Source organism: Ostrea edulis, chromosome 9, assembly GCF_947568905.1.
Source record: "Ostrea edulis chromosome 9, xbOstEdul1.1, whole genome shotgun sequence".
Taxonomy (NCBI): domain Eukaryota; kingdom Metazoa; phylum Mollusca; class Bivalvia; order Ostreida; family Ostreidae; genus Ostrea; species Ostrea edulis.
Genome location: NC_079172.1, coordinates 62,580,845 through 62,596,425, shown reverse-complemented (window position 1 = coordinate 62,596,425; position 15,581 = coordinate 62,580,845). Strand labels below are relative to the sequence as shown.

The window sequence follows — 15,581 nt, the reverse complement described above, 5'->3', positions numbered from 1 at the left end:
GTTGTAGAGTTATTTCTTGTAAATTTTCTGAGGTTTCGCACCATATTCGATATTTCGCGCCACGGTGTCAATAGGGCTTGTGTGCAGTTGTCGTTTGTTTCCCTATCAATGTTTATAGGTGACGCTGCGCTACAAACGACAATTTTCAACCTTATCTTTTATTTTTCTATGTATATCAGTATCAATTTGATCGAAATCTTGTATTCAAATTGATTTGAATACAATATCATTGCATTTATTTACATGTCAATTATCAAAATTAGATTAATTCAGAAAAGTTACATGGATTATTTAATGGCGGATGTTTATAAAAGTTTATGTTGATTTACCTAGGAGTAAATCAGCTGACACAGAACCCCCGCTGACGACCACTATACAAATCAATACAAATTACTGCGCAGAAAAGTGCGTGATGACCCAGGGAGATTGAACATAGTTCAACTCCCAAAAATTGTTCAAGGCATCATCCTGGGGCAAAGAATGTTGTCTCAAGGTCACTTCAAAGTTGACCTTAAATTTTGTTTTGTTAAAACTTTGATATTTTGCTTAGTATAAGGACTAGGATCATCAAATTTTGTCAATTAATGCATCTTAGGACCTAATATCATGTTGTCTCAAAAGTAGGTCATGGTGACCTACTTTTTGAATTTCGCAGGTAATTATTATTAAATGGATTTTGATGCATATCTTGGACACTTTTGAGCCTATGATCATCAAAAGTTGTCAGTTGATTGATCATGGGACCTTGAACTGCGTCATGTGAAAAGTATGTCACCATCACCTTCTTTCTGAATTTTATGGCTAATCATTTATGAATACATTTTAGGTTGTTTTTTCAGATACCGAGATTTGTAGAATCACCAAACCTTGTACGTTGATGCGTCTAGAGGCCTCGAAACATATTTATAAAAAAAAAAAAAGTAGGTCACAGTGACCTATTTTTTGAATTTTGCAGACATCCAAATTAAACATTTTCAATTTTAGATGCATATTTTGGACATTATGAAAGCTAGGATCATCAAACTTTGTCAGTTGATTTATCTTGAGTCTTCATAGTTTGTTGACCAAAAAATAGGTCACCGTGACCTACTGCTGGAATTTGACGTTTATATCTGAATATTTCAGATACTATTTGACTTCAATTATCAAACTTTGTCAGTTGATGCATCTTGAGTCTTTGGAGTGTGTCGACCAAAAAGTAGGTCACTGTGGCCTTCTTTTTGGAATTTGACAGCTATATTTGAATACTATTTGACTTGTCAGTTGATGCATCTTGATTCTTCAGTGTGTCGACCAAAAGTAGGTCACCGTGACCTACTTTTGGATAGTTTCATTTAAATTTTTAGATACTATTTGACTTAACATCATCAAACTTTGTTAATTGATGAATCTTGATTAGTGAGAATTGTTGCCTGTTCTACAAAGTATCAGAAGAGCGATTCTAGGCCCATGGGCCTCTTGTAAATATGATATGTTATAAAAGCTGTGTAGCAGTTTATAAGAGTATATAATTTCTTTGTAGATCATTTGCTCTGTCATAGCACTGTTGTTACACTATTTCTATTCTGCTGTGTTTGTTTGGATGTTGGTGGAAGGACTACTTCTTTACAGTAAAGTAGTGCAGGTTTTTGGAACTGAAAAATCCCGGATTGCATATTACTACGCCTTTGGATGGGGTAAATAAAATATTATTTCGTACACCTGACTTGAAATTTCACGAAATAGAACGACATAAACCGGTAAAGAACCATTTCGACTTTGACATCAAGTCCTATAGTAGGTAAAAACTTAAACAACTCTTGTGTCTGCTGATTGCTATCCCCTGTAAATTGTTTTTTAAACTGATTGAAAGGTAAAAAGAGGATAAGGTAAAACGACAGAAAGTTTATGATTCCTCGTGAGTATTTTAAGTCTTCATTGAAATGTTGGTCGGCAAAATGTGTTAGCTTGTATAAACGAAAATAAACATGTCTTTGCTTAACAGGGCTTCCTCTAGTTCTCGTCGTTACATCAGCAACGGCGAACTGGAAAGGTTACGGAACGTCACGCAGGTAATGGTACCTTAAAGATCGATTGAATAAATATTGATCTATTTCATTTTTAATGTGTAATATGAAATGCATTAAAGTAAATAGTGTTCTCTAGATGGAAATCATTAAACATATCGAATAAGTCATGAATAAAATATTCCATTGCAACTGTGATTTCGTTTGGAAATAAACATTTCGAAGACTTTGAATATTCCGTGTAATTCACAGAGACTTCAGGTGATGTCGTCTTTTCCCAACGAATACGCGCTTTATGAAACCTCCTCAATTGCAAATCAGGTCCTCCAACAGTCTGTTGGAATTCCCACATGCAGAATTTGTGCTTCTTATTAGTTGAACTGTTTTTAATCATTATTTTTGGTTTTGTATTCTTAAGAGACAGAACCTATTGGAAAAGTCTTCAGATGGCTTCTCATAAGTATATTCTTATTTGTAACATTCGACGAACTATTTTGTGCTTTACATGTACTCAAATTAAAATGCATCTAAACAATAAATTTACTTAATAAACGATACATTTTACAACTCATCATCTATCATATAATACAAAAAATGTTAGTTTGAAAGTATGAAGTTGTGACGATTTGAAAACGATAAAAAAAAATTGATATTTCAAATTAAACAAAATTGCATGACTTGCCGATAAGGTAATTTGAATTTTATATAAATATTTAAAATTTATTGTCATACATATTGATGAATGCGTTAAATTGTTTTCATAAAGCTGCTGGCTGTCCACAACAGATGGAACAATATGGTCCTTTACGGGTCCCGCGGTGTCTGTCATTGTGGTAAGGTACTTTACGGGTCCCGTGGTGTCTGTCATTGTAGTAAGCAAATAGTGTTTATCCGAAATCGATAACATGTAAAGGAAACACGAGTAATGCACATGTGTTATATTGAGAGGCATCATTATTATCACCGTTATTTTAGTAGAAATTTAATATGAATAGCTATAGAAACAACGAAAGACACTTCTATAGTCTCAGTTTCAATTTAGATAATTGTATGTGTTAAAGAATCTAGATCAGGGGCGGATCCAGGAATTGTGGATATGGGGGGGGGGTACCACTTTATGAGGCAGTGGGTCCAGGGCGAAGCCCTGGTGGGGGTGCAGGGGGCGAAGCCCCCGGAAGCTCCTGAATTTTACAGATTTTATGGGGTTTGAAATATTTCTCCGATTAATAGTCATTTGTACTATTTTTTTTTTTTTTTTATAATTTTAATAAGGTGAAATTAATAAAATGACCCAAATTTTAAAGGTTTTTGGAAAAAATTAGGTTCTTCCACTAAAGTAATTCAAGAAATCAAAGGATTTTGTCATTTATTTCTACGGGAGTGCAAGGAATTATTGCTTCTTTTATCGTTTAGTACATTTTCCGAAAAAGATAGGTTTTGTTTCTTTATTTGTTTGTTGTCTTTTGTCCCGTTTGATAATGTGGCTGTTCCTCAGTACGATCTCAATCTAATTAAAATCAGATCCTAAGATACCCTCATAATCGCTACAATACGGATCTAAGAAATCTGATTTTTAATTAGATTGGTACGATCTTGACAAGTAAGCCTTTGCTTCTTACAGCAGTAAAACAGGACATAGATGCGAAATTAAAAAAAATATTCATTTTGAAAATGATTACGTTATATAACAAACGAAACTAGAGGGGATCAGAATGGCTTCACATGGATTTGATAACGGAATTGGACACCTTCTAAAAACACAATGAATTTCACTGCTTGATAAATATTTTGTAGGTGAATGTCGTCATCCTTTGGCTGGTGATGCGAGTCATTCTGAGTCTGGAACGATCTGATGAAAGCCGACAAATTAAGTAAACACGAGATTCAATTTTTAAATTTTAGAATACAAATCAACTTACTGAAGTGTTTCATCACTGAAAGCCATTCTATAATGTCTATCGTTAAAGTGAACTGATCTCTGCTACTCACGTTTTATTCCCGGTATAAACGTTAACAGCTGTGATTCTCTGCGGGACTGTAATTATAGTACATGCGTTTTCTGCTTTATATTTCTAGGTCGGGTGTAAAAGGCGCAATGTTTTTACTTCCCCTTTTGGGACTGACTTGGATATTTGGACTATTGGCTGTTAATGAGGATACAATTATATTTCAGTATCTCTTTGCCATCTTTAATTCTCTGCAGGTACTGGGATCTCTAAATTATACTGTCCATTCATTGTTTGAATTTCAATTCCAAAGATGTATACCAGTTGTGTTCACTTTTATAAAAGAAATGTATGACACATGGCACACTGATTTTGACTATGGATAACTCCGCTTACCTGATCAAGATATAGGGCTCACGGCGGGTGTGACCGGTCGACAGGGGATGCTTACTCCCCCTAGGCACCTAATCTCACCTCTGGTGTGTCCAGGGGTTCATATTTGTCCAACTATCTATTTTGTATTCCTTATGGGATTTATGAGATTGATCACTAGTCGTTATCTTCACCTTTCATGACGTTATGAACTGGTACCCTTCACGTCAGTGTACGTCGAGAGACGCGTTAGCATGACGCGTTACAGTTCATACAACTGTTCCATCGTGTATTTTCAAAAAATGAAATTCAGTTTTATATCAACATTTTACATTCATTTCTGTCAGAATTCCCAGTCGTTAAATTAGAGGTACTATATTTATGAAGATTCATACGCACATTGTTTACAGCGCGTTCATGAAGAAATGACTATCATTATAATTTGTGATGTATATCAAAGGCAAAAACATTGCAAATGTAAATATTTTAGCAACAATATGGCGTTGACCGCACCAAATGTGTGTCATCGTTATCTATAAAACATAGCGTGACATCATTTAGTACTCTAGGGTGACATCATTTAGTACTCTAGGGTGACATCATTTAGTACTCTAGGGTGACATCATTTAGCACTCTAGGTAGTAAAGTGACTATTCCAATTTTGTTCGTTGTATGATGCTCCAGCCAATCACATTTTTCGTTTAGAAACTGACAAACGTAAAATATCATTAGATGTTGTTTTGTATTCCATTATAAAACCGCCTTATATGTACTCAATTACCCTCACAACCCTCACTGAAAGCAAGGTTATTTCAGAAGGTCAATGGTACTTCTACATATTGAAAATAAATCCCACTTGCGTAACAATAATTTGATAATACCAAAGGAAATCGGACATAATGTTCACGCACGTAGTGACACAGTGTTTACATGTAGAATGTACGATAAAATGATTTCGAATGAGGTAATTTGCTTATAAGAAATTCAAATCCCCCATGTACAAAGTGGAGTAAAGGAAAGGCAACTCTTCTATTGCCTAAGCACGACTTAAAAACTATATAATATTAACTCTGAATTTTTTTTTACTGTACACTAAGTTTTACTCATGGCGACTTTATTTCGCGATTTACATATATGTAGATATACTTTTACCTGATCAATGCATAGGGCTCACGGTGGGTGTGACCGCTTGACCGGAGATGCTTACTCCTCCAAAGCACCTGATCCCACCGGCACCTCTGATATATCCAGGGGTCCGTGTTTGACCGAATCTTTATTCTATATTCCTTAAAGGATTGTGAGATTGATCACTGTTCGTGATCTTCACCTTTCATAAATTTCTTTTCTGCAGGGTTTCTTCATATTCCTGTTCCACTGTGTGTGTAATTCAGAAGTAAGACTTTATAAGGAAACTTTTGAAAATAACAAAAAAGTAAAGAAAAAAATTATGTGGATAATCAGCGTTCACTGATATGTCGAAAGATTCTTATACAGTCTACTCCGGATATGTTGATATTTAGGGATTGACCTGAATTGTCCAATAGATAAATTTACTTGGGATTTATTCTTTACTTCAATATAGCATAGCAAATAATTCAATATAATCGACTTCAGTATATTTGGAGTAGACTGTATTATCTTAAAGTTAATATCTGACAATTTAAAAAAAATCTGTTCTCGTGATATCAGTAATACTAAACACTGTATGCACGGTAAATTCGTTCTGTTTTAAATTCGTCCATTTCGCGATATCTTTTCAAACCGAGCAAAAATAGATTCATTTATTGCTTAAAGGTAGCAAGAAACAATTTTTGGCGAATTCTAATCTGAGGTGAAATCATTTTCCAATGTGCAGGGACGAAAATAACACGGGACGAACTTTTCCTTGCGTACAGGTTGATATTCAAGTTTCTCAATTGAACATACTTCCAGGCTTCTTACCAGGGATTTGGTTTATGTTTAGGTAAGACAGGCCCTCGGAAGAATGAGAGAAAAAATCATTTTGTCAAAAGGAGACTTAGTCATCAGTTCAGATATACAAACTCAGAGTGTGAGTAAAACTTCAAATTTCATTAAAAAAAATCAAAATGGAGACAATTGAGGAACTAATGGTTTTCGATTTATTTGTTTTTGCACATCCTTGTAATTAGTAGATTTAAGGTAGCGACGGATAGCAACCACGTGATCAGTAAAAATTGTGTATTTTCACGTGAATTCATTTTCCGGAATTCCTTACTCCGTCATAGAATAGTCGAAAAACAAAAAGGGGTTCCGAAAGTGTTTTGTTGCTGTGACTGACTCGCCTACAGAAAATATGCACATACCACATCAGTATACGTCAATGTCTGTAATAATGGTAGATCAAATGTTTCATCTGTGTGAAACTTTTTGCTAATCGAAATGTTAAACCAACCACCAATCCATGTACATAGATGCGCTACGTAAACAAAGTTGTTGATTGATGCATCGTAATGTCCGAGTGCTGCATGCTGAGAGATTAAATACTGTTTATACAGTCATTGAGAGACCTAACAAAGTTTCTTGCAAGAAGAGGAAGTTGGTGGATGCATTCAAGTTGGACAACGAAATCATAGTTTCGTTTGGTGAGTGAAAAAAATGCCATAAATTTGTATTCAAAGGTTCAACTCACATTTCCCCTGCTATTTCACAACGCGATTTATAATAACATCTGTAAGTTTAAACACACGACATACAGTAGATGTATTATTTTGTATGTATATATGTATTCCATATGTGCATAAAATATAACTCCCACCTGTGCCAGTGATTGTAAACGAACGGATGTCATGTAAATGTATACCACATTTGTAAACATGGGCTCTCACAACTCTTTTATTAAGAAAATAATAATATCGTTATGAAAATAACTGTTACGAAAATAACATACCTTGAACTACATGTATAAAAGTAATGAAAAACAAATATCTGTATAGACCTACTATCTAGGGGTATGAGGGAACCGGATAAAAAGTGGAAGGGGGGGGGGGGCATGTGTTGAATTATAATTCCCTAGACTATAGTATACATATATTATTACTTTGAAATTTCAGTGACCTAAAAAATATATCAAACCTGAAGTTTTGTGTTTCACACAAAAATGTAGGTTGGCAAAACCTTTTTAAATAATGTAAATTAATCACAAGTCTGCATATGCCCTCTCATAGGCAAATGTATGCATTGTATGTATAAGTAAGATATGTATACTACACGTATGCCCTTCTCTTGACCCACATTTTGTAAATAAAACAGATATGATAAGTCTATGGCAGTTTATGAAAACATATATACATGTCATCTCATTGCAATTTATAATTTTGAAACATCAGTATTTAAATTTTAACTGAATATGTGTTGAGACACAGTTTTAAAATTCACATTGTATGACGCAATCTAATTACTCAATGGTATAATATAGACCTAACGGTGCAAATATCAATTATGATGATCTTTTTTCTAGGCATCAGCCTGAAGACCGAGGGAGGTTAGATAGGACCAGTGCAGGTTGAAGTGGATTTCGAGTCAACAAGTATAACAGCAAGAGAGGTACTATATTTTTTTTTTGATAAACATTTGTAAAGACAATTCTGAGTATATCAGATATTCATCTTTTTTGCTATATTTAAATATATTTATCTATATTTTGAACAGGTACTCCATTTACAGTGATGATGACATATCCCCTGGACCCCCACAACTCCACAAATTTAAAAATGTTTGATCAAGTTCCGAAGATTAAAGAACTACTGCAAAATTTGGGACTGGATGAAAAACATTAATTCACTTATATGAGCTCAGAGCAGTGGATGTTATACAACATACTTTAAACTAAATTGTGAATTTAAGGGAAAACAAGTACATGTCATGTACTCATATATTACAAGTACATGCCTTTTGAAAGACAATAATATTGCATAGATGTAAAGGAAATTTCAATGTTGATTATTTTTTCTTAGATATATTAGTAAAAAATGTGCACATGATAGAATATCAATTTTATTACTTCAATCAATGTGTTTGAATTTTCCTTGTAATTCAAAATTTAGTTGAAATATACATCATAGATACATTAATGTATATAAAATTTTTAGAAAAGTTTCATAATGGAACTAATTCACACACACACACACCCCCCTATACATACAGTGAACATAGACCTTCACCTGGGGAAAACTTCCGTTAGTTAATGCAATATACATGTACATGCATTCTCAGTTATCCAATAGTTCCATGTGAAACTACAATTAGAAATCTTAAACTTATGAAAGACACACCTATCTGTGAGGGTAAGATGACTCAGATGGACTTAATTGTAGTGATCCATGGGCAGTCCATGGGTCTCTTTCCATTGATATTAATTATTTATTGAAATATGAAATGGTCATTTAAGCATATTTGGTGTATTATACTGTATAGTGATATAAATTTCTATCAAAAAATATGTATAGGTAATAGATTTGGTCTAGTTATTACAAGAAATTGTATGAAAAATAACTAAATATTTAGGCAATCATTGTGAGTGCAAAAAGGTCAACTGCAATAGCACACACTATATATCATTCTTAAATGGCTCATAGAAACTTCTAGTATTGTGAGTTTGAATGCTCAATATGGTAATTTGGGAATGCTTAATCATTTAAGGTCAATAGTTTATCTCTGCTGACTGTATCTCTTAAAATTCATTTCTAGAAGGGAGGGGGTAGGGTTACAAAATCTGACATAGTTTCAGATTAAACCTCATTTGGTATATTTTTTTCTATTCAATATTTTAGATACTACTTGACTTATTGTAAAAATGAAATAAAATCAGAAATTTTATGAGCAGAATTTTGTTGTTGTCAAAAAATGTATGCGTGATAGTATTTGAGAAACGCCATATTTAGGGTAAATTTGGCCAATTGTCAAGTCGAATCATGCCAATGTTTTCCTTAGATGCATTTTGAAAATCTAATCCATGTTGATTTTTTATCTGTTTGTGTTTAATTTACATAACTATATATGACAAACAATATTTCTGGTGTCAATAAATTTTTTATTGGCTTTTGTGTTAATTTGCTCAATTTTAGCATTTTTTGCCTTTTGGGGCTGCAAAAGAGGGGATTTCAATCTCGCTTTCCTCGAAAATTAACCTGATTACTTTTGTTGATTTTTTGATATGTTTTAGGATAAAGTCAAAATGTTAAAATAAATAAAATTGAAAAAAATTCAATGAGCGGTTTTTTTGGGGCTAGCTATCAATAGCTACCTTAATGAGCCGGAAAATGCGGGTATGCTAATGAATAATACAGAAGGGTAAACGTAATGGTGATGTAAGCTGTTCGTGTGTATAAATCCAATCAAAAAGGGCATAAATATTTGAACTCTTTCTTATCACGTAGGTAATTCAATGAAGAGTTTAAACTATGATTCATTTCTCCATACAAAAATTCAAAAGATATTTTAATTACGCTGTTCTAAACCGATGGTTTAATATAATGTTCACAAACTTAAGATTCGGATCTTAACGTAGTTCCATCCTCCTGAGACGTCATAAGATTTTGCAAAGTCAATGATTTAACAAGATTTATGCACGAGTCTTTGTCAATGGTTATTGTAAACAATCTTGTTAGCCATAAAATATTTCAAAAGTCTAAGTTATATATGAATAATCAATTATATGTTTCAAAATATTGAATCCAAGGGCAATAACTCTGTTATTGTTCAATTATCTACCAAGTCCGTTATGCGATAGATTTCCTTTAATTTTCACAAACATTTTGTATATTTTTTAAAGAAACAATTCCATGAATACTATTATATCACTTCAACCAGTATTTGTGAAATTTTGATAATACTGTCTAAGGAAAATTGCAATTTTCTGACGTTGATACAAATGTATGCGTGGTAATGGATAAAAAAAAATCATTAATACCGCAACATGCTTACTTTATCAGTTTTATTTGTTATTAAGATATACTATTTCAAGAATCAACAATCAAATATAAGATTGAACCTATAATTCTAAAAGGGTTGAATTACTTTGAATGCAATAATTTTCTTCTAATTTTAAAAGGATACCACTTTTCCTGCAAATGAGCGTAATATTCCTAGAGGAAAATCTGGGGCAGCGAGACACTGTAGAACGTCCCCGCGTGTTCAGATGACGTCATCTACTCATGTTAGCAGTAGAGAAAATATAGTGCCGCAAGGTGGGTTTGAATATATAAAACTTGTTTAAGCTTCATATCATACCTGGAATTCAAACCTATCAAGTATGATATCGACTTGAAAAGGGAGATGAACTTGAATACACGGCTCGTGCAGGTCATAGAAAGTGTTGCATATAACAATGGTGTTTGAAGAATGTCAGACTTTAATTGTTTTTGTGAAGTCCATGGACTTCAGAGTTTTTCGACCTGTATATGTAATGTGGATAAAATGAAATTCACTTTGTATGCATGCTAGAATGAATGCTTGTAACGTTTAAAAAGTATTAATATATTGATTTTTTTTCTAAATATATAAGTTTATCAACATCCATTTGCAACATGAATAAATTAAAATCAATAAACATACATGTACCAATGAGATGCACAGAAATATGTAGCAAGACAATATGCAAAATGAGTACGTATATATACTGTACATTGCACTACATATACCTCACTGCATCTCCCTAGGCAACTGATCCCAACTCTGGTATGTCCAGGGATCCCTGTCCTAACTGATCACACCTCTGGTATGTTCAGGGGTCCCTGTCCTAACTGATCCCACCTCTAATATGTTCAGGGACCCCTGTCCTAACTGATCCCACCTCTAATATGTTCAGGGATCCCTGTCCTAACTGATCCCACCTCTGGTATGTTCAGGGGTCCCTGTTTATCTTACTCATATTTCTGTATTCTTTACAGAAGTCATGAAATTGATCCTCCATTGTCAATTTCCCATATTTATGTAGCAATATTCCATTATCTCCTGCATATGGTGTTTATATCTCTCAACTGATTCGAAACGCAAGAGCGTGTTCTGCATATGATAAGTTTTTAAATGGGGCAGAATACTAACAAACAAGTTGATGGTAATGGGGTTTCAACAGTCTCATTTAAAGTCAGCATTTTGCAAATTCTATGGTCGTTTATAATGATCTAGTTTGCCAATGCAAGCTATCATTGGGTTAAATGCTGTCTGACGTGTTTCATACCTATTGTTAGACCGTTCGTGGCACACTGATTTTGACTGCGGATAACTCCATTTACCTGATCAAGATATAGGGCTCACGACGGGTGTGACCGGTCGACAGGGGATGCTTACTCCTCCTAAGCACCTAATCCCACCTCTGGAGTGTCAAGGGGTCCGTGTTTGCCCAACCCTCTATTTTGTATTGCTTATGGCATTTATGAGATTGATCACTGTTCGTTATCTTCACCATTTCACTTTTCAGTGACCGTTCATTCACCTTTCAGTGACCGTTCATTCACCTTTCAGTAACCGTTCATTCACCTTTCAGTGATCGTTCATTCACCTTTCAGTGACCGTTCATTCACCTTTCAGTAACCGCTCAGTCACCTTTCAGTGATCGTTCATTCACCTCTCAGTAACCGTTCATTCACCTTTCAGTGACCGTTCATTCACCTTTCAGTGATCGTTCATTCACCTTTCAGTGACCGTTTAGTAACCTTTCAGTAACCGTTTAGTCATCTTTCAGTGACCGTTTAGTCACCTTTCAGTTGACTGAATGGCATTGTTTCATTCTGTGGTGTTAGTCCACTCCTAAGTTTGTATTCTCTATAGAAATTATGATTGATTGATTGTATCTTGTTTAACGTATCTCTCGAGAATTTTTCACTTATATGGAGACGCCACCAATACCTGTAAAGGGCTTCAAATTTAGGCCTATGCTTAGCGCTTACAGCCATTGAGCAGTGAGGGGTCTTTAGCGTGCCACACCTCCTGTGACACGGGACATCCGTTTTAAGGTAATATTCTTGGACCCGTGACACTCACATTTGATGCTGAGCGTTTGGCGATGGATATAGGAGTTATGAGGTCGTTCATTGTTCGTTATCTTCACCTTTATAGGAGTTATGAGATAAATCACTGTTCGTTATCTTCACTTTTATAGGAGTTTTGAGATCGATCATTGTTCGTTATCATCACTTTTATAGGCGTTATGAGATCGATCACTGTTCCTTATCTTCACCTTTATAAGAGTTTTGAGATCGATCATTGTTCGTTATCTTCACCTCTATGAAAGGTGAAGATAACGAACAGTGATCAATCTCATAACTCCTATAAGCAATACAAAATAGATAGTTGGGCAAACACGGACTCCTGGACACACCAGAGGTGGGATCAGGTGCCTAGGAGGAGTAAGCATTCCCTGTTGACCGGTCACACCCGCCGTGAGCCCTATATCCTGATATAGGAGTTATGAGATCAATCATTGTTCGTTATCTTCACTTTTATAGGAGTTATGAGATCGATCACTGTTCGTTATCTTCACCTTTATAGGAGTTATGAGATTGATCACTGTTCGTTATCTTCACCTTTATAGGAGTTATGAGATTGATCACTGTTCGTTATCTTCACCTTTATAGGAGTTATGAGATTGATCACTGTTCCTTATCTTCACCTTTATAGGAGTTATGAGATTGATCACTGTTCGTTATCTTCACCTTTATAGGAGTTATGAGATTGATCACTGTTCGTTATCTTCACCTTTATAGGAGTTATGAGATTGATCACTGTTCGTTATCTTCACCTTTATAGGAGTTAAGAGGTCGTTCAGTGTTCGTTATCTTCACCTTTATAGGAGTTATGAGATCGATCAGTGTTCGTTATCTTCACCTTTATAGGAGTTATGAGATTGATCACTGTTCGTTATCTTCACCTTTATAGGAGTTAAGAGGTCGTTCATTGTTCGTTATCTTCACCTTTATAGGAGTTATGAGATCGATCAGTGTTCGTTATCTTCACCTTTATAGGAGTTATGAGATTGATCACTGTTCGTTATCTTCACCTTTATAGGAGTTAAGAGGTCGTTCATTGTTCGCTATCTTCACCTTTATAGGAGTTATGAGATCAATCACTGTTCGTTATCTTCACCTTTTCATTTTTTTCTGGAAAATTAGGACTACTATACATAACTCATGCATAGAAAAGTCTTACATTTAACTAAATGTTGATTTTAAGTAAAATTTAATTCAAAGATCTTTGTTATATAGGGATTTTTGATGGTGTATCCTACTGATTATATAGCGGATTTTTGATGATGTATCCTACTGATTTTATTCTTCAGTTGCACTGGAAATCGTTACATATAATTGTTTTTTAAAAATTGGATTCAAGATAAAATTTGATAGAGTGGAAATGTAAAAGTCATGCTTAATTAATTCGGAACTACGATGTCCATATGAAACACTACCTGTCAGTCGGCTGCTATTTGTAAGTCAGTTAACATGCTTTCTGAAATATTCATACGATGTACAGAGATAGGCGATCAAGTGCTCACAAATTCACGCTTTTCGTGTCAAATAAAGTGTCTGTTGTCCATCTAAAATTCTACACCTGTTTACTATGTTCTTTGCTATCATGAATTATGAAAGCTTTGAATTAGCTATGGAAATATCAACAATAATTATTCAAGAATTGGCCAAAATAAGTTTGGAATTGATGCACGATGAATATTTTTCTGCCTTGTGCACTTGCAGATTTTGCCAATGCTTTCGAAGGGAGAAATAAAGAATATATTGCAAATGGACTTTGGTTGACAATATCCCTTACCTTTAAAACGCATCCAAACATTCCTCAAATGATTTCTACTTCATTGACATTCTCTATCAGAGCTTTAAAATGAACAATCTGATAAAAAAAATGGAAGGATGCTTGTTTTGAACAAATTCATGTGATTTGGATTAAAGAACATCGTTCAATAGCTGTCACTGCTATTCGTATAAATGTAGACACATACCAAAAAACAAAAAAACAAAAATAAGCGTAAAAATGTACAAAAAAACAACAACGTAAAATGTACACACAAACAACGTAAAAATGTACACACAAACAATGTAAAAATGTACTCATAAACAACATAAAAATGTACACACAAACAACTTAAAATTGTACACACAAACAACTTAAAATTGTACACACAAACAATGTAAAAATGTACACACAAACAACGTAAAAATGTACACACAAACAACATAAAAATTACACACAAACAACATAAAAATGTACAAATAAACAACGTAAAATGTACACACAAACAACGTAAAAATGTACACACAAACAATGTAAAAATGTACACACAAACAACATAAAAATGTACACACCAACAACGTAAAAATGTACACACAAACAATGTAAAAATATACAAACAACTTAAAATTGTACACACAAACAATGTAAAAATGTACACACAAACAACGTAAAAATGTACACACAAACAACATAAAAATGTACAAATAAACAACATAAAAATGTACACACAAACAACGTAAAAATGTACACACAAACAACGTTAAAATGTACACACAAACAATGTAAAAATGTACACACAAACAATGTAAAAATGTACACACAAACAATGTAAAAATGTACACACAAACAACATAAAAATGTACACATAAACAACATAAAAATGTACACACAAACAACATAAAAATGTACACACAAACAACATAAAAATGTACACACAAACAATGTAAAAATGTACATACAAACAATGTAAAAATGTACACACAAACAATGTAAAAATGTACACACAAACAACATAAAAATGTACACACAAACAATGTAAAAATGTACACACAAACAACATAAAAATGTACACACAAACAACATAAAAATGTACACACAAACAATGTAAAAATGTACATACAAACAATGTAAAATGTACACACAAACAACGTAAAAATGTACACACAAACAATGTAAAAATGTACATACAAACAACATAAAAATGTAAACACAAACAATGTAAAAATGTACACACAAACAACATAAAAATGTACATACAAACAATGTAAAAATGTACATACAAACAATGTAAAAATGTACACACAAACAATGTAAAAATGTACATACAAACAACGTAAAAATGTACATACAAACAATGTAAAAATGTACATACAAACAATGTAAAATGTACACACAAACAATGTAAAATGTACACACAAACAATGTAAAAATGTACATACAAACAATGTAAAAATGTACATACAAACAACATAAAAATGTACACACAAACAACATAAAA

General features: G+C 33.6%; 1 protein-coding gene and 1 long non-coding RNA gene across 2 annotated transcripts in view; both read left to right on the top strand.

The window, feature by feature from the left end:
• LOC125658642 (latrophilin Cirl-like) overlaps nt 1-15,581 on the top strand; it is a 60,432-nt gene that overhangs the window by 36,501 nt on the left and 8,350 nt on the right. The window contains exons 19-26 of the mRNA XM_056150812.1: nt 1,523-1,676; nt 1,985-2,051; nt 2,773-2,839; nt 3,801-3,877; nt 4,083-4,209; nt 5,676-5,717; nt 6,288-6,374; nt 10,395-10,530. Of these exons, the coding sequence (XP_056006787.1) occupies nt 1,523-1,676; nt 1,985-2,051; nt 2,773-2,839; nt 3,801-3,877; nt 4,083-4,209; nt 5,676-5,717; nt 6,288-6,374; nt 10,395-10,530 (757 nt within the window). The remainder of the gene's footprint in view (nt 1-1,522; nt 1,677-1,984; nt 2,052-2,772; nt 2,840-3,800; nt 3,878-4,082; nt 4,210-5,675; nt 5,718-6,287; nt 6,375-10,394; nt 10,531-15,581) is intronic.
• On the top strand, nt 7,459-8,325 carry LOC130050256 (uncharacterized). Its single transcript, XR_008798702.1, has 2 exons — nt 7,459-7,888; nt 7,994-8,325. It is a non-coding gene; the product is annotated as an uncharacterized LOC130050256 (long non-coding RNA).